Source organism: Microcebus murinus, chromosome 20, assembly GCF_040939455.1.
Source record: "Microcebus murinus isolate Inina chromosome 20, M.murinus_Inina_mat1.0, whole genome shotgun sequence".
In the NCBI taxonomy this organism is placed as follows: Eukaryota; Metazoa; Chordata; class Mammalia; order Primates; family Cheirogaleidae; genus Microcebus; species Microcebus murinus.
This window is the reverse complement of record NC_134123.1, coordinates 7,772,391-7,792,544: the sequence shown is the minus strand read 5'-3', so window position 1 is coordinate 7,792,544 and position 20,154 is coordinate 7,772,391. Positions and strand designations below refer to the sequence as shown.

General features: G+C 32.7%; 1 protein-coding gene across 21 annotated transcripts in view; it reads right to left on the bottom strand.

Annotated features, from left to right (window-relative positions):
- CHD9 (chromodomain helicase DNA binding protein 9) overlaps nt 1-20,154 on the bottom strand; it is a 231,291-nt gene that overhangs the window by 53,849 nt on the left and 157,288 nt on the right. For 12 of the 21 annotated variants that reach the window (XM_020282652.2, XM_020282655.2, XM_020282653.2 and 9 more), the window contains 11 exons: nt 19,871-20,047; nt 18,861-19,004; nt 18,492-18,747; nt 17,312-17,522; nt 15,130-15,325; nt 12,561-12,728; nt 11,322-11,501; nt 5,573-5,647; nt 5,383-5,493; nt 1,227-1,423; nt 575-774 (listed from right to left, as the gene is read on the bottom strand). In XM_020282652.2, coding sequence (XP_020138241.2) covers nt 575-774; nt 1,227-1,423; nt 5,383-5,493; nt 5,573-5,647; nt 11,322-11,501; nt 12,561-12,728; nt 15,130-15,325; nt 17,312-17,522; nt 18,492-18,747; nt 18,861-19,004; nt 19,871-20,047 — 1,915 coding nt within the window. The remainder of the gene's footprint in view (nt 1-574; nt 775-1,226; nt 1,424-5,382; nt 5,494-5,572; nt 5,648-11,321; nt 11,502-12,560; nt 12,729-15,129; nt 15,326-17,311; nt 17,523-18,491; nt 18,748-18,860; nt 19,005-19,870; nt 20,048-20,154) is intronic. The other 9 variants (XM_012772629.3, XM_075995631.1, XM_075995630.1 and 6 more) reach the window with 1 other exon arrangement.

Genomic DNA, 20,154 nt, shown 5'->3' with positions numbered 1-20,154 from the left:
TCTAAGACACACTGTTGGGTCAATGACTTCCCAACTGAAAACCTACCAAACTGATAACATTGGCATTTTCTGAAGCTGGAACTTGAATTGGGGGTGAAGGTTAAGGTTCTTTTTTTTTTTTTTTTTTTTTTTTTGAGACAGAGTCTCACTTTGTTGTCCAGGCTAGAGTGAGTGCCGTGGCGTCAGCCTAGCTCACAGCAACCTCAAACTCCTGGGCTCGAGTGATCCTTCTGCCTCAGCCTCCCGAGTAGCTGGGACTACAGGCATGCGCCACCATGCCCGGCTAGTTTTTTTTTTTTTTTTTTTATATATATATCAGTTGGCCAATTAATTTCTTTCTATTTATAGTAGAGACGGGGTCTCGCTCTTGCTCAGGCTGGTTTTGAACTCCTGACCTTGAGCAATCCGCCTGCCTCGGCCTCCCAAGAGCTAGGATTACAGGCGTGAGCCACAGCGCCCGGCCAAGGTTAAGGTTCTTTAATATTATCTGTAATACTTAGTATTTCATAGAAAAATATGTTAAGTATTACTTATATAATTAAAAATATATATAAGAACAAAATAATGTTCTTACCTAGATGATTTTGTAGCTCTCGTGTCTGCCCATCTTCAGTTGGAGTAATGAGATCCCATATGAAACCTTTAATTTTCTCATCTCCTCGGTAGTGAATAAGGCAATATGCTAAGAGGGCTCGGCAAATTATTTCTACGTCATGCTCATTTAGCTGCCTTTTAAAACGGCCATGAGATAGAATCTCTCTCCATCGGCCCCACCTGGTTAAACAAAGTATTGTTTACACTGAGTTAAGCTGTAGAGAAAAGAATATAACTCATGGATAAAAGAGATGAAAAACTACAAAAAAATTTTGTTATTAATAGAATTTGCTAATGAAGTTATTTCCCCCATGTGTAAAATGCAGAGGCATGGTAGAGTAATATCTAGTATATTTTATTCAATAATGGATAGCATACTAACATCCAACTGGTATTACTGAATATGCAAATTTGAGAACAAGGAGTTTGACTTTAGTGATACATTTAGAATTTAAACACTTAAGGCTATCTTAAAATTCTGCTATTAAATATATATATTAAACACAGAAATTCAGGGTAAAGATACATTTTACTGATGCTAGCAAGATAAAAAAAATATGTGAAAACCATATATATTCTCTGCAATTTTATATATCAAACTACTTACAGTAAACATCAGAAATAATATTTACCCATAAACTAGGAGGTTTTTCTCAACTCTAAAGCACTCAGTTCTTCCATAGCCATTGGAACGGTCACAGGGTCTCCGGAGTTTGGGCTTTTCATCTCCTTCACTTTCAGCTTCAGATAACTCAGCCAATTCATCTTTCGTGGCACTAAAGGGTCTTGTTTGCTTCCTAATTCTTGGAGTGTCAATAACCAAGCTGTTCTATAAAATTTAACAGCTATTACTTAAATGTTCTTTTATGATTTTGCTTGTAACAATGTTCTACATTCTCGCCTTTCAAATTGTGCAAACAATTACAGAAAGCCAGAAAAAAAGAAATTACTAACAATTTCACCAACCTACCAAACCAACTTAAGATTTCTTATATTCCTTTAAAATTCTTACTACCAAATATGTATAATTTTATGACATTATAGCCACAGGATAAAAAGAATTTAGTATTTTACATTATTACTAATATAGATGTTATTGTGCTATAATAATCATAAAATATATTTTAAGCTGAATTTATGCTTCATTATTTTCTTTACTTAATTCATAATTTAGTTTAGACTGTTTTCAATTTTTAAAATAAATAATGCTAAAGTAAATCTTTGTGACCTAAGTTTATCCTAAAGATAAATCCAAAAGAAGGGAATACCTAGGAATGGAAATATTGGTGAAAAGTTATAAATATTTTACAATGTTTTCCAAAAGAGTTATATTAACATACAAAAAGCAAGGCAATCAATCTATTAACATATGTTCATTTCAGTTTAATTCATTCAAAACAACTTAAGTTGACACACTTTTTACCTTTACTGAGAAACTTCTCTAAGTTAGGCACTATGTTATGCATGGGTTGTGGATATAAAGGTGAGTAAGACAGTTTCTGCTCATAAGGAATCAATCCATAGTCTTGAGGGTCAGACAAATGTGTAAATAAATGTTATTCAAAATGAAATATTTTATGATATAAGATGGGTACAAAGGAAGTCAGAGAAAACTTCACAAAACTTGTGAAGAAAGAATTAGAAAGAATTCTTGAAAATTTAACGGTAGAGGAGAAAGCAGGGACCAGACCATGAGGGTTCTGGTACACCATAACATATACATAGTGCATTGTATTTAAGGGGGCATATGATGTTAACATGTCTTATTACTGGTTCTTCTACTATAAAGTTAGTAGTTTTCCTTTTGTAACTAATAAATATTTTGGAAGATATACTTTGAGAATACATATTCTGTTTCTCCTTAAACTTTCACCCACTAATCTTAGAATTCAGTGATAGATCTTGTCTGTTACAATTATTACCATGGTGGATTGTGACTTTCTATTTCCCTCACTCCTTCTACATTTATTAAATGAAATCCTTCTATAAGGAAGAGTTGTCCCTTTTCCCTTTTTTTCCTCTTCCCAGTTTCTTTTAAAAATAGTATTTTTTTCCTGAGTAAAGTTTCAAATGCCTTTTGCCCATAATCTTGAGATTTTGATAAATTTCCAATCAATTTATATTAGCTTTTACAAAATAAAATCATTAACTTTCACACACATATCTGCTAGTGTCAGCAGTTTGACTGTGCTTTCATTTTTCCATTACATAATTCTGTCCTACATAGTTGAACATGCCAATCATTTCCTATGTGATTTCTAATTTAGAATATTTTCCCACCAAATATTTGAAATCTAGTTTCTTCTATTTTTCATGTTTTGATTAAAAAGTATTATAAAACCTTTAATCACAAATTAGAGTTTACATGGTATAGAGCATAGTATTATAATATTCCCTCCAACGCTAACCCAATATCCTAATCACCATTTATTAAGCAATCCTTCTTTCTTTATACTATTTCTATATTAAAATCTTATAATTTGGTGTTTTTTTGTTTTTATTTTTTGAGACAGAGTCTCACTCTGTTGCCCTGAGCAACAGCTTAGCTTATAACAACCTCAAACTCCTGGGCTCAAATGATCCTCCTGTCTCAGCCTTCTGAGTAGCTGGGACTACAGGTGCACACCATGATGGTGGGCTAATTTTTCTCTTTTTAGTAGAGACAGGGTCTGGCTCTTGCTCAGGTTAGTCTCAAACTCCTGAGCTCAAGCAATGCTACCACCTTGGCCACCCAGAGTGTTTGGATTACGATCCACATGCCCAGCCAATTTGGTCTTTCTGTTCTTATCCTATTCTTTATATCTTTCTGTTAGTACTATATTATTTAAATTACTATTGCTCTATAATATATTGACACTATAACATATAGTAATGCTAGTCTTTATTGTAGTTCATTTTTAGAAAATTATTTTTCTACTAAAGTATAAATTAAAAATGTTATTACATACGTATTAAATGACTATGTGCTTTTATATAGTATGTTTATTTATAAAATCCTGTTGATTTGACCCATGTCTTTGGTCTCTGACTTCATGTAACACCACACTCACTAACTCAACATTCTGCCACAATGTCTTTCTGATTTTGGAATATACTAAGCTTATTTACATCAAAGGGTCATTGCCATTCCCTCTGCCTCAAAAGCTTTTACTAACATCTTTACGTTGTGTTGGCTCTTTCTCATCAATCAAGTTCTCAGTACAAATGTCCCCTCAGCGTGATCTCCTTTGTTCACTTTACCTAATGCTATTTCTACTTGTCCAGCATTCTCTACCATCTTACTATTTTCTTCACTCTTTAAAATTATCTTATATATCTGTTTACTGCTGTCTTACCAACAAGAATGTAATTACTAATATGTATTATTGAAAAATCATAGAGATCACATTGTAAGTATTATTTTGCATCTCTGTCTTGGAGCTCTATATTAGTACATGGTATATCCTACATAACGATGACCATGATTATTTTTTAAAGTATTGCATTATACAGTATAAATGTACCATTGCTCTCCGATAGGAAATTTAGTTCCTAAATTTTTGCGATAATAAAAAATGCTGCAGTGAGCATCACTGTACTACATTATCATTGTACATGTACGCATACTGTAGTAGAACAGATTCCTAAACATGTATTAAATATTCTCCAAATGAAATTTTAATTTTATTTTGTCTAGTTACATGGAAAAAAATTGCTTAACATTTTGATTTGGGTTGCATCACATCTATAAATTAAAATTTCTATGTTTACAAACTAATACTTAAAACGTTTTAACTATTTCCAACTGATTAATTTCCCGACTAAATTTCACTTTACTGAAATCATATACATCTTTCTTTAGGTATATTCCTAGGTGTTCTATATTCTTTTTTCTACTGTGAAGTAGATCTCTTGCATTGTATTTTTATACTTCTGTTAGTACTGATCTTTAGGAAGGCTAAATGGCAATATATCTTCTATCCAGTTAATTCACTAAGCTCATTTATGAATTTTCATAATGTTTTGGAGAGTCTATTGCTTTTTTGGGTATATGAATATATTATATGCAAATAATTCTGTAGTTATCTTTTCAAATTTATTTGTTGCACACATAATTACATATTTCTAATATACATTAAACAATGATAATTATGATGACAGTAGAGTTATTCCCAATTTTAAAAGGCTATCAAAAGAGATCCTATGTATCAATGCTTAATACAAAATTCCTTTAATCATCTAGCTGTTACTGTGATAATAGGTAAGGTTCGCAAATAGTCATTCCTATACTATTATTAGATAGGTGTCTCAGTAAGTAAACAGGTGTCTTACAAAGTAAAAATGCTATTATCATCAGTTCCATGAATTCTATTTTAGTTTTGGACTCTTTCTTTCTTAGCTCTGAGGGAAGTCATAAAAGAAATAGTTTTAAAAGGCCATTTTCTTGACTGCTTTTATTCTCTTTTATATTTTACTAGATCATCACTGATGGGTTCTGACACCAAAAAGATAAAAATATTATAAAGCAAAATAAACATACCTACAATTTGAAGACATTAAAAAAATTTTAAAAACATAACTTTAAGAATGTCAATTATACCCCAAAGTTAAACTTTCCCTATATTACAACCCATCATGACAGATATCAGAAGTATTAAACTGAAGTAGTATGTGTGTGACTTGGTTCATTTTACTTCAACGTATGTATGTGGAAATTTATTTCAGTAACTGCATAGTTACCTTAAAATATTATAATAATATTGCAAAGTATCCCAAAAGAAAAAACTTTTAGAGGGAAAGAATACTTACTCTGCCACTGATGGCATCTATATCTATTTCTGCCTTTTTAGCCCATTTTTGCCAGAAGTTGGGATCATCTAAAGAAATATCTGTCCGGTTTCCAGATGCCACAAAACTTGCCTGAAATACATAATGGCAGTTTTTCAAAATGTTTTGAAGCTTAGAGGAAAAATCTATCAAAGTATACTTAAAACATTACCTCCTCACATTTACTGTAGATAGAATTTGAATTCTGCATACACATATATTCAAAGGTTGTTTCAAATCCAGTGGTCTGAAACACAGCACAGCAGCTGCTTAAGGCAAAGGCTTAATGCCAACACAGACTGGAGTTTAGGTACAGAGTTAAATAAATTATTAATGTTAGTTAACTCAAACATTTGGTAAGCAAGGATCAAATCTTTTTGGTGAGGAAGCTACAGAAGACAGAGATACGCTTTCTAAAAATACTACATGAACGTTAAGAAATTAGGTTAGAATAAGAATTTCAAAACCTGCCTGCACTAAACAGTTCATTTTCTGGTATATTCCTACTTTATTTTTATCACACTTTCAGACAGATATATCTCCTAAAGAAAATGCAACACAGTATGTGGGAAATAAAGAAAAATGAACCATTTTCTGTCTTTATTTTAAAAATTCTTTGCTTTATAACACAAATACTGCATAATCAAAATTTAAGAAAATACAGAGGAAAATAAAGACGACAATGTGATTATTTTCTTTAAATATTATAGAAATTATATTAAATTTAATCTTTCATTTAGAAGAAATTTTAGATATTACCCTTAAGCATTATTTACAACTTAAGTCACTGAAAAATAGATAAGCCACATCAAAGAAATATCTTCAAAGTGCTTTATAAAAATGAAAGAAGCAGTGAAGATACATAACACATTAAGAAAAGGGCCTGAAAAATACATGTCAATGTTATAAAAATAAATGGAAGAATACGCTCACATAAAAGACTTCCAAAAGAGAATATAACTAGTAAATGGCTTTAAGATAATGCCTAATTACCTGGGATATAATCAAAAGATAAAAATCTTCATTCAAAACCATCTTGATGAAATGTTAAAATGCTGAAAATCCCACATTAAAAAGGTAATAAAACTGTTAAAAGCAAACAAGCTGTTTATGACATTCAAGATAACTGGCAGTTTAAGCACTAGATAATTAATACCAAGGAATTATATTTTAAAAGTCTATCTTTAATGATACATATGGAAATGTATAAATGTGATGATATGATATCTGGAATTTGATTTAAAACAATACAAAAAATAAGTGGTAGGTGATGAAACAAGTTTAGCATGAGCTCATAAATGTTGAAGCTCGGTGATGAGTACACAGTATTTCATTAAAATATTCTGTCTATATCTGTAGTTTAAAACTTTATAAAAAGTCTAAAAATGAGTAGGAACAAAATTAAAATGTTAAATGCCTCCTGCTGAACTTCAGATTCTGTTCATGTCATTGTTTACAAAGTAATAAGTACATTAATTCATTCCATCTAGTATTCTTTTGAGGTCAGCTTTTAAGATGCTTGTATAAAACAAGAGTTGGCAGGGCATGGTGGTTCACGCCTATAATCCCAGCATTTTGGGAGGCCAAGGCGAGAGGACTGCTTGAGGCTGGGAGTTCTAGACCAGCCTGAGCAACAAAGCAAGCATCCCCCACCCCAACACCCATCTGTATAAAAAATTTTTTGAAAAATCTGATGTAGTGGCACAGAGCCTGTTGTCCCAGCTACTTGGGAGGCTGAAGCAGGAGGATGGCTTCAGCACAGGAGTTCAAGGCTGTAGTGAGCTATGATGATGCCACTGGACTCCAGAGCCTGGGTGACAGAGTGAGACCTTGTCTCAAAGACAAAAACAAAATAAAATAAAAAAATCTACAAGTGTTTAAAATGTGTATTTTGATGGCATATTTATGAAATAGGAATGACAGGAATAAATGCTTTAATGAATGAATTTAAATTCTTTTTTTTTTTTTTTGGCTTGCTCTAAACTATAGCTTAAATATTTTGAAACTACTGAAAAACAGTAATTTTTTATTTTTTTGAAATGATGAGTATGGTAGGCTGAATAATGGCCCCCAAAGATATCTGGTCCTAATCCCTGGAACCTTGTGAGTGTTGCCATATATGGCAAAAGGGACTTTGCAGATATGATTAAGAATCTTGAAATAGGGAGATAAGTTTGTATTATTCAAGTGGGCCCTAAATGTAATTACAAGTGTCCTTACAAGAGGGAGGCAGAGGGAGGTCTGACTCTAGAAAAGGAAAAGGATATGACACGACAGAAGCAGAGATTGGAGTACTGTGGCCACAAGCCAAGGAATGCAGGCAGTCTTAGGAACTGGAAGAGATAAGAAACAGATTCTCCCCTGGAGCCTCCAGAATGAACCAGCCCTGCTGACACCTTGCTTTTATCTCTGTAAGACTCATGTTGGACTTCTGATATCTAGAACTATAAGAGAATAAATTTGTGTTGTTTTAGGCCACTAAATTTGTGAGAATTTGTTACAGCGGCAACAGGAAATAATATGAGACACCTCTTTATGATAAACCACATATCATAAAAACTCATATGTCTAACATGAAAGAATAAAGGCTAACTAGTTTGATAAAATGAAAACAACAAAGCCATCATCATTGTATAAAAGTATATGATAACAATTCATCAAACTGGTATGAATGGTATAAGGGACAGACATCTAACTACATTTAATTCCTTAACTATGAGGGGACTTCATTTTGTTAATTCAGAAAAGAATTTCTCATAACTGAGGACATATGATACTTTAAAATCTTCATTAATATAAGCTCATTGATTTTCAGTAACAGTGAAAAGTTCACTTAATCAAGTTCACACGGTTTTATTCCCTACTACAGTTTCACTGATATATGTCTCTTGAGATTTAACCACTCCAGTAAATGAGTATTTGCTTTACACAAATTGGAGAACATTTACCATGAAAAGCCATCAAATATTGAAAGTCATTAAAAGGAAACAGATTTTAAAGTATGTTACTTTTTGGTTACTTACCTAAAAAAAGAAAATTCTATGGTACAGTGTATAATCAATCATTTTTATTATGCTACCAGACAACTATTCGTAGTTTAAATAATTTGCCAGCAAGAAACTAAGTTTCATAATTAAATAACTTTTATTACATTCATTATAAGAAAAATTATAAGTTTATTTTTCAAATAAAAAATTTTTTAATTTCTAAATAATTCAAGATGCTGTTAATTGACATACAACCTATTTTCAAGATGACTTACATGATTCTCAAGGATTGCAATAATGGATTACGCCTATGGAAACGAAATGCTTGTAGAAGATATTAGCAAGTAGAGGTTTAGTGACTACTTCCAAATGTTAAATCCTAATATCTAGTTCTCCTCCCCTCCAAATTATTTTTCTTAAAATACATTCCTTCAACTATTTAATCCCTGTATTACTTGCAAGGGAAGACTTTTTCATGGTGAAATCCATCTTCCTATGACAGAAAGTAGCAGAAAGATAGTTAACTACCACAGATGGGTCCTTACAAATAAGCAATCCACCTGAGGCATGATTTGGATGGCTTTGTTTTATTTGTAAATTAAACAATTCAAAGTCTTTTGTTATATACCAAATCTTAAAAAAAAAAATCAGAATAGAAACATTTCTACTTTTAGAACCCAACAGACTGCCTTTATGAAAATATCTCAAAACAAGGCTTATGTGATGTAACCACTTATAAATAAGGTTACCAATAATGAGTTCTATTTGATGAGTATGTACTAAGTCTAAATATTCTCATAAGCACCCTGTTCCATATACGTAACTCCTTATTAAATACTATTTGATAACGCAAAGAAACACAGATTGGAATTACTTTATACAAATCACTGAAGACAACTGAGAATTCCCTGAAGACAACTGCAGTCTTTGGAAATTCCAAGAAAAGGTGTAAAATACTAGCAACTTTACACTTTTGGTGCTACTACGTAGTGGCTCCATATTCCATTATGCCAAAAGGCCACCATCTAGTGGCCTTCCCATACAACTATGGGAATGAACAAATTATAAAACAACTACAGCAACCTCTCTGGATTCTCCTCAGCTATTGCGGTATCTCTCCAGCCCTCTCTCTTTTCAAAAGTAACAGTTATTCCCTCATATGAGGGTTTAAAACAGATATTTAAATGCTTAAGCATTTCTAATTCTCACAGCATAGCTCATTATGACTAGAGCACATTTGAATCCTCTATGTAAAATAATACTGACATAGTACTTTACAGTAAAGTAGGAAAGGCCAAGCATGATTATTATTATGATCTCCTCTTTAAAGACAAGACTCACAGAGGTTAATTGTCCAAGATCATTCAGCTTATGAGTCAAAATTCACTCTGGTGTTCTGACTTTCCATGATTATTATAATTAACATTTTAAATGAGGCAGCCGAGAATCACATGTGGTCACTAAATGCTTTGCACCTTTAAGGAGAATATCTCTCTATCAGCCTAATCAACTAAGACAATAACCATGACTGATACCTTTTGATATTAATTAGATTTCTGACAATTTCAAACATGAGGAAAAAATATCTGTACAAAGAGTACAGAACCAAGGAATCAAAAGTAAATAAGTGGCTGGGCGTGGTGGCTCACGCCTGTAATCCTAGCACTCTGGGAGGCCGAGGCGGGCGGATTGCTCAAGGTCAGGAGTTCGAAACCAGCCTGAGCAAGACCCCGTCTCTACTAAAAATAGAAAGAAATTAATTGACCAACTAAAAAATACATATACAAAAAATTAGCCGGGCATGCCTGTAGTCCCAGCTACTTGGGAGGCTGAGGCAGGAGGATCACTTGAGACAGGAGTTTGAGGTTGCTGTGAGCTAGGCTGACGCCACGGCACTCACTCTAGCCTGGGCAACAAAGTGAGACTCTGTCTCAAAAAAAAAAAAAAGTAAATAAGATTTCCCAGAAAAGAAACTAGAGCCAGGGCACATATCTACCTAGTCATGACTAGTTTTAGTTTTCATCCTTATATTTCACTTCTGCAGTATTCCTTTTGTTTCCAAAATACTACTTTCTTCTGCTTTACTCTCTGCTACTTCCAAATCTACATCTGTGTCCTAGGCAAATCTTCTAGACATCCCCAGTCGGATGCCCTGTAAATGTCACAAATATAACACCTTCAGTATTTTATTTTACCTATAGGACCTCCTTTTCTTGCATTCTCTATCTTAATGCACGATGACCCTCATAGCTACTCAAGCCAGCATCTTCAAGTCACTTTTGATTCTGCCTTCTACAAATTTCTCACTGGTCGTCAAATCCTACTGAATTCAAGTGGGTCTCCACTACCCTTGTTCACCCATCATTATTTCCTACACAGGCCTCTTAAATGATCTCCCTGCCTCCAGTCTTTCCCCTTTCCAAGCTGTTCTCAATACTGCTGCGAGAGTTAAATTTCTCAGTTAGATTGCATTCTGTCCAATTTCTACTTGAAACGCTTTAAAACCTTCTTAACTGCCTCAGGATCAAGTTCAAACTCTTCAAAATGGCACACAAAGTTCTTCACATTTTGGGTCCAATGTCCCTGACTCCTTCAGTTTAGTCTCCATCTAATTCATCCCATGTATCCATACATATATGCCTATACTGTGTTCCTAAAATGTGCCTTGTAGTTTAGCAATGTATGATTTATTTAGGTGGCTTTCTCTTTCTTTCTGTAACATAATGAAATCCAAAATTCTTTTAAGACTCAGCTTAAATATTATTTTCTCTGCAAAGGTTTTCCTTATTCTCTGGCTCTTTCATTTTATACAGAATTCATCATTTCCTCCTTAATAAAACTCAGTATATTTAAACATTTAGAGTAAGAGACAGTTAAATTTTTCAGAAGATGTGAACATGACAGCTATAATTATAAAATAGCATTCACTGTTACCTTAGCAAATGTTGACCCACGTCCTTCTGACTCAATTGTGATAGTTTTTGTACGACGCAATAAAATCTGATCAATGTCCTCTTCACAGAATTTAGAGCCTTCATCTTCTTCCTCCATAATGGCACCATAAGCACCTCTTCGAAGCAAGTCTTCTATTTCCTTTTTGGAAAGCTGTTGAATCTAAAGAAAAAATAATTTACGTAACAATAGTTTTTTTTTTTTTTTTTTTTTGAGACAGAGTCTCGCTTTGTTGCCCAGGCTAGAGTGAGTGCCATGGTATCAGCCTAGCTCACAGCAACCTCAAACTCCTGGGCTCAAGCAATCCTCCTGCCTCAGCCTCCCGAGTAGCTGGGACTACAGGCATGCGCCACCATGCCCGGCTAATTTTTTCTATATATATTATTTGGCCAATTAATTTTTCTATTTATAGTAGAGACGGAGTCTCGCTCTTGCTCAGGTTGGTTTCGAACTCCTGAATTCAAACGATCCGCCCGGATCGGCCTCCCAGAGAGCTAGGATTACAGGCGTGAGCCACCTCGCCCGGCCTACAATAGTTTTTTAAAGGTCATAAAATGAGAAAGTATCCTGAAAGAATGTCAAAGAACACAAGAGGTGTTCTTTAAATTGTGAATTTAAATTGCTTTTGGGTTTGGGATACACATAAAAGAGAATTCACTGAAATAATATGAAGTTGTTGACCCCTCTTTGCTATCTGTAAATTAAGAATTACCCATCTCCCTAAAATGGCTTTAGTTAAAGTGTAAGGCACATGTAACCTATCAAAGCTCTTTGTTAGTACTAGGATTATATTATTGATATAAGCCCAAGATATTAAATAAGAATCTTGAGAAAAAATGCCAAAAATCATCATTTATAATAAGAAAAAGCTAATACTAGTAGTTTGAACTAAAAAAATTTGAAAAGTATTTATATAAATAATGCAGAAATTTCACAAATTCTATTTTGCTATGCCATGATACAAATGTCTTAAAAAGAGAGCAAAGAATTTCTATCTTGAAAACACATTCTTAGAATTCAAAAGCTACAAAGCTACACAGATAAAACAGGATTCAAAAGTATTAACTAAACATAGCTTTATTCTGAAAATGTTCCCTCACATAAAACAATGTATTTCATGTTCAGTATGACCAAAATTTAATGATATACTACCGGAGGTAAAATTAAATGCAAACAAAAAATAACACAAAAACCCCAAGTGAAAAAAGAAAATATACATACACCACCAACATTACTTTCTCTTCCACTCATGCTCTGTAACACAGCCTTATCTAGGCCCAGTTTCAGACTGGCTCGGTCAAACATCTCTCTCTCATATGAGTTACGAGTTACTAGTCTGTAGACTTTAACTGCTTTGTTCTGACCAATTCTGTGGCAACGAGCTTGGGCCTATAAAAAAATGAAAAGTTATAGATTTAATTTTTTTTTCCAAAAAGGCATTTAATAGTAAACTATGTATGTGGAATATAAACATATGTATGAATTTTTAGACACTCTTAATAATTAGATATAAACTTTTTCTAGAAATTAAGGTACAGTTTACCAGAATGAGAAATAATCCCACAATCAGCAGTAAGTCAAAATTTAAGCTTATATTTCAGAAAATATAAATCCATGAAGAATTATTGTGTTTTAATGGAGGTGTAATCAATATAATTTTAGACAAGAAAATCTATGAACAGATTTTTTTAGTTCATGGCAATACAAGCTTTAAAGTCCAACCCTAAATCCTAAGTCTTTTTCTACTACATTATCGACAATCTTTTTAATATCTTTTTCTTAAGCTGGGTAATTCTTAAGGGGGAAAAACCCTAAGATAAATAACTCTGGAGATCTAAATTTTATTTAAATGGAAGAGAAACTAATTATTTAATATATATGTACACATGTTTGAAGTGGTGACAGCAGAGATATATAATAGCTTCACATTTTATCTTAAGTTCCTACTAAACTTAAAATTTGATGATAAATCTTGACTCCAAAGGTTATAGAATCTAATCTTTCTCCCAAATTATTAATCACCTTCCCATTATCTTTAGGCAGATTAAATCATAAGTTGTGGCTTTAAAATTTATAGGTGGGATTGATGCAACACTCTGTTTGTTATTTTGAGATAGGTTCCTGCTGTGTCACCCAGGCTGGAGTGCAGTAGTGTCATCATAGCTCACTGACGCCTTGACCTCCTGGGTTCAAGTGATTCTCCTGCCTCAGCTCCGCAAGTATCTGGAACTATAGGTGCATATCATCATGCCTGGCTAATTTTTTTATTTTTTGTAGAAATGGAGTCTTGCTATGTTGCCCAGGATGGTCTCAAACTTCTGGACTCAAACCATTCTTCAGCCTTGGCTTCCCAAAGTGCTAGGATTACAGGTGTGAGACACCATGCCCCGCAAGCCCTTAATTGACATTTTTATTCTATCCACATCCAATTTGTGCCTTTTGTAACCAAGAATTGTAAATGGGCAACTTTGCTGTAGGTCTAGAGAAAGTATAAGAGGTCAAATATTTTATTAGTATGTAAAGACTAGCTCTACTTTAGCAGTTAAGTAGGAAAAATCAAGTGAGAGGGAGAAGTTGGGGGGTTCAGCACAGTTTTCCCAATTCTTCCTTGGGTTCTATAATGTGAATTAAATTATTTTATTTTAAATTAAATTTGAGAAAATCACATGCACTGTGGGCAATTTTAAGTATAAACATGCACTCCAAAAGGTACAAACTTATGGTGTTGGTTTAACCTAGAGATGGCAAACTACAGCCTATGGACCAACTTTGGCCTGCCAATGAAAAATGGCTTTTTAAAAATTTTTAAAGTATAGTGAAAAACAAAGAAGAATGTGTGATGGAGATCTCATGCGGCCCATGAAGCCTAAAATATTTACTAATTGGCCTTACTCAGAAAGAGCTGGTGCCTGCTTTAATCTACTTATTTTGGATAAACCTTTGACATTTTGAACTAGCTTACATATAGTTACACAAATGAGTAATTTAAGATATTGTATGTTTTAACCCAGGTATATTCTCAAGACCATTTATTATATTTGGTTTCATACCTATGTAAAGTAATGGCGTGACAGGTGTGAAGATAGTGGGTTATCTCGATTGATTGTTCACAGTTACAGATCAAACTGCTTGTTCTATAATTTCCCCCTTCTCACTGATGTACTTGACTAGTCTTAAAAAACATGTAATAATATAAATTGTAGTACATTTAAGAGTACCATGAACAATAAAAGAATTTCTCTTATACTTTTTTCTCATATCCCTCCTAGATGCTTATCTTCTGCAAATTTTGACCCTCTTTGATCACTCTAATTAATATTCTTATGTTTCTATGAAGTCCAACTATACTCGTAACTGACATGTATGCCTTTGTTTTCTAATATTTTATAAAAAGGCATACTATACTCTCTCTTAATTCTATGCTTACTATATGATGATTAGAAGATAAAAACTAGGATAAGTACTTATTTTTAAGGATTAAAATTCTGAAAATTTCATTACAAAGAAGTTATTCTTAGAGCTTCGGTATCTCTCAAATTTTCATAGTATTCTTTAAACAATAAAAATACTGTATTCAAGTGCACCTTCTTAGAAGTAAGACACTATTAAAAAGGATACTTTGTTTTGTTATATTGAAATTAAAATAATTTCACCTATTTGGCACAGATATTTCATAGAGAAACATACATGTTAGTTTGTTGAGACAAAAATAAAAGATATGGATTACCCAAAATAGTAACATGATATTTTTTAAAAATTACATTTCTTCTTAGCCACTGAATTTATTTACCTGAAGGTCATTTTGAGGATTCCAATCAGAATCAAAAATTATACATGTATCAGCTGCGGTTAAGTTGATGCCCAACCCACCAGCTCGGGTACACAGGAGAAAAACAAATCGATCTGAATCAGGTTTACTAAATCGATCTATAGCAGCTTGTCGAAGATTCCCTCTGACTCTGCCATCAATTCGCTCATATAAGTATCTATGAAATAAAATGCAACATGTTTAGATAGATGAATATAATGAAAATGAAGACACATTCTATCAAATATAAAGTCTGTTTTCCTGCAACATTATGTTTACCAAAAAATTAAGATGCAATATCATCCCAATTAGTTTCTATGGCTTTATACTTTTTGGTGTAGGTGCTAAGGAGGAAACACAAACTAATATAAAAGATACAAAATGTCTGCATTCCGGGATGTATGGGAAAAACAGCACTATAATTAATATCATTTTAAGAAGTTGGAATAACAAAAAAGTCCATAAAAACTACTTTGCTGGTCTCAGAATAAATTATTCTTAGAAGAAGTAGAGATTTTCACAAGACTTTATACAAGAAATCTATGAATATTTTGGTCCTTAAACTATGTTGCTCTTTCAACTGATATACTTGTTTCTACACTATTACCTACTGAGGGCAAATGGGAGAGCTGTTAAATTCTTTATAGTCATTACTATGAAGTAATTATCTTTTAGTTTCTTTTATCCTTCCCTATTTAACATATACAAACTGCAAAAATTACAAGACACCAATAAAAGTACAGAAAAATTTAGGAGCTAGAAGATGAATGTAAGTGATACATGCGTGACATGTGCCACACTTCCTCTGGTTCAAGACACTTCTTTCCACATATGATTTACTAGCTTTATTAGTAATTCCACTGTTATCTCTAGTATGTGCAAAATGGAGATATGGCTTCTAATAATGTTGCATGGCAATAAAGAAACTTGAGGTTTTCCATGAAATTCTTTATAATAGAAATTTGGAAGTGCAGTTTTATCTTTGTATAAAGTGAATTGTGTAAGGAGATCAAGAAAATGTAAGAATGGCTATTTTTAGAAATATTGCAATTCAATGTTCCTATCACTTACATGGTATAAAATTGAGAATAACATAACATTTTAAAATGAGGCTAAAGGAGGAGAACACTGACAATAAAAATGGAACTAGAAACAAAACAAAACAAGAACCACAAAATTGCTGATAACATAAACCAGTATAGACATTTCCTTATCTATATGGGTCAAAAATGTATCAAATTAAAATCTAGAGCTAAAATTTCTGATTCCCTTTTATTAATATATTAATAGCTTGATATCAGATTGAATCCTAATGCTCTGATAAAATATCCTATGAAAAATATGCTATTTGTCATGGCCTAAATACTGATTAGACAACATATATATATTTTTTTGAGACAGGGTCTTAATTTTGTCACCCAGGCTAGAGTACAGTGGTGTGATCATAGCTCACTGTAAACCTGGAACTCGTGGGCTCAAGCAATTCTCCCACCTCAGCCTCCTGAGTAGCTAGGACTACAGGTATGCACCACCATGCCTGGCTAATTTTTTTACTTCTATTTTTTGTCAAGGTAGGATCTGACCACAATTGCCCCTGCTGGTCTGAAATTCCTAGCCTCAAGCGATCTTTGAGGACTATCTTACTGTCATGTACCAATAAATAAAACAAAACAAAAAACCCACATTAAACAAATTGGAAAGGATTAAAGGATGAACAAATTTTACATAGTGCATAAGAATAAAAGTACAACTTAAGGTTCTAATCATAACAATGAAATAGATCCAACACGTCCTTCAACTCATTTTTTTTTTTTAATTTTGAAGATGGCTGTCTTATATATAAGTCCATTTAAGGTGGTATTACTATGAGGTCTACAAATAAAGTAAAATATACACTACTAACCCCATTCCCAGGTCAACAAATACCTATCAATCTGCAGGGTTTTCTTAATCAGTCTCATCAGCCCTACATACAATTGCAACATATGCAGGTTAGGAAAACACACAACAGATAATCCTAAGCAATCTTTATTATAGATTTGAATGCATTCTTATCTAGGTAAAAAGACAGTAAGTTGTGTTACAGTACAGTGCTGCACAAATCTTAATAACATATACTTAGTATAATTCATAGTTTAATTCAATGGATTACAGTATGCTTTACCTTTTATGTATGAGATAGTCCTCTAGGATGTCAAGGCAGCGTACCATCTGAGAGAAGATGAGCACTTTATGACCTCCTGCTTTCATTTTGGGAAGCAGTTTATCAATAAGGACCAATTTACCAGCAGACTGGATCATTGCTTGAAGATGAAAATCAGAAGCACCTGGATTATATGTATCTCTAAATTCTCCAAGTATTTTCTCCTCAGCACCTGTCAAAGAAATACACATTGCTTTTGCTAAGATTATTTATGTTTTGGCTAAATCTCCACCAAAACCAGACTGTAATTCCATTGATGACACAGACAATGTCTTAAGTATCTTTTTATTTCCCAAACACTTAACATTATGCCTTGCATAAATTGATATTTGCTAAATGTTTAATGAATGTTATTAGGGAAAGAATTAATGAAACTATGGTCCTAACCCTGGTAAGTTATATTTTAAAAACAAACATCTAATATTTAAATACCAATCTTAGCAGTGGTCATCACTGAAGAACAATCATAATTAATCTGAATGTGTCTATGAGCATCCTGTTAGCCATCAAAACAAGAAAACAAGAAAAAATTAAAAGAGAAGTCATGTTATATATGCTGCATATTTCCTTCAGAGAGTCTAGGTCAGAGTTAAAGAGGCTTTCTGAATTCCTTCCCTCAGCCTGTCTAGCCATAAAAGAGTACAAGAATTCCAAGAGAGTCTTCAGTTGTCGCGAATGAAGTAAGTACATTAGGAGTATATTCCCAGAAATAAGTGGAAAAAAAAAAACAAGCATTGTACAGAAAGAACACTGGTATTGAAGCTGACAGACCTTAAAAATCACATTACAGCACAAAAAATGAAACACTAATTGTGGTACCTAGACTGGAGGGAAACCAGGAATGAAAGGTAAATGCAAAAGCCCAAAGATGAGTTTTGCTGTCTTTGTCCATAAGGAAGATTAAGGAGGAGGAATTTCAGTTCAAATTATACTGAACGAACTCCTGCTCTTGTAATCTGGTGTGCTAACACCAGCCACTGTAACAAAGTAGTTCACATTGATTCTGAAACATTTGTAATCACTCAGAACACAAGAACACACAGTTGTAACCTGCACCACAGCTGTAGTAGCGTTTTGTTTGTATTCACTAGTATTTGTTGAAAGAAAAAAATATTTATTCATTGTAATCCTTTTTAGCTACCTTTGATAAGATATGGATGATTACAGCATTTCCTGAGCTCCATCATAGTATTGACCAAGTTAGGTACATTAGTTTGTCCTGCTCCTTTGGATAAAAATGAAAAGTTTTTCTCCAAAATAGCCCTGTAGTATTTCTTTTGAATGTTGGTAAGTTCTACTTCAATGATGGTTTCTTCCTTAGGTGCCAACTTCTTTTCCACATCTTCTTTTAATCGTCTCAACATCATTGGTTTCAGAATAGCTTGAAGTTTCTGTACCTGAATAAAAAGATGATAAAAAGATATATATTAAGTGCATATTCAATTATACATAAAAATAATTATAATGATAAGAAATTTGATGAACTTGTTTACAAAGAGCAATAGGATACCTGTTCTTCTGTTTTCAGATCACCAAATTCTTGCATAAATGTTGATTCAGAAGGAAATCTTAAGGGTTCAAGAAAGTGAAGAAGACTAAATAGTTCTTCAACTGTATTTTGGAGAGGTGTGCCGGTCAAAAGCACCTTGTGTTCCTACATAAAGAAAGAACAATTCACATCAAACATCATGGTACTAAGATTATAAGAAAAATGACTTAGGTTATCAAATTTTCAGTGTTTGAAAAGCAAATATTTTTCTGGCCATAATTTTCTAGAGTTAACTCAAAATATATCTCTATACACAAATCTTCAGTAATATACTACGCTAACCACTTTTTAAAAACTTTTTATCATTCTTGTAATACCTCATTTTGTATGCTATTAATTTTTACCCATTCATGCCTTTAAAAATTCTAAATAATTTTAGAAGCAAAGAAATAAACTTTCTAAGAACAAAGGCAGTATCTGTTTTTTTTGTACTGTAGTGTTCTTGGTACAGTAATTTGTATACCAAAGAGTACTCATTATTTATAATTTGGATGACCATCATTTAACTTTTTATACAAGAACAAACTGTCGAATCATTGAGATTACAATTCAAGACTGTAAAGGATGCAATATGTTTCTAAACTAGAATGTCATTAAAAATTAAACATAATACTAACAGAAGACTATTTTTAATGATAGTACAAATTATTATCATTTAAAATTTTATTTGACAAAACTTCTATATCTCCAATCTCTTAATTTTAGAAATTAATTACTAAAGTTTTTGGAGGAAAGAACATAAACATTTTTAAGTCTTAGAAAGCAGGTATGATTTTTTTCCTTAATAATTAAAAACAAAACCCCTCAATTATCACAGGATTCAGATATATATCTATACTCTAAAATTTAAAAATAAGATTTTATTATCTTTGCATTAACTATGTTTGCATTAACTATGACTCTCTATGACTTTATACTATTAATATGTAGATAAGAAATTGAGGTCATAGTGATGGTATTAAGTTACTTACCAGATTCATGAGTTTCAGACCTTCTAGGAGTTTACAATTTTTATTTTTTAACCTATGTGCTTCATCAATAATCACACATCGCCATTCAATTGCATTAAGCTCTCCACAGCCTCCAAGAATCATTTCGAAAGTGGTGATGATGGCTTGGAATCTGTAAGCTCCTCGAATGATACGCCCCTAGAAATTATCAAATGTAATAATTGGCTGGAATGTCTTAATTGCATTTTTTATTTTTGTCAAATGGCATCTAATGACATCTGCTATAAAACATTTTCCACTGAAAA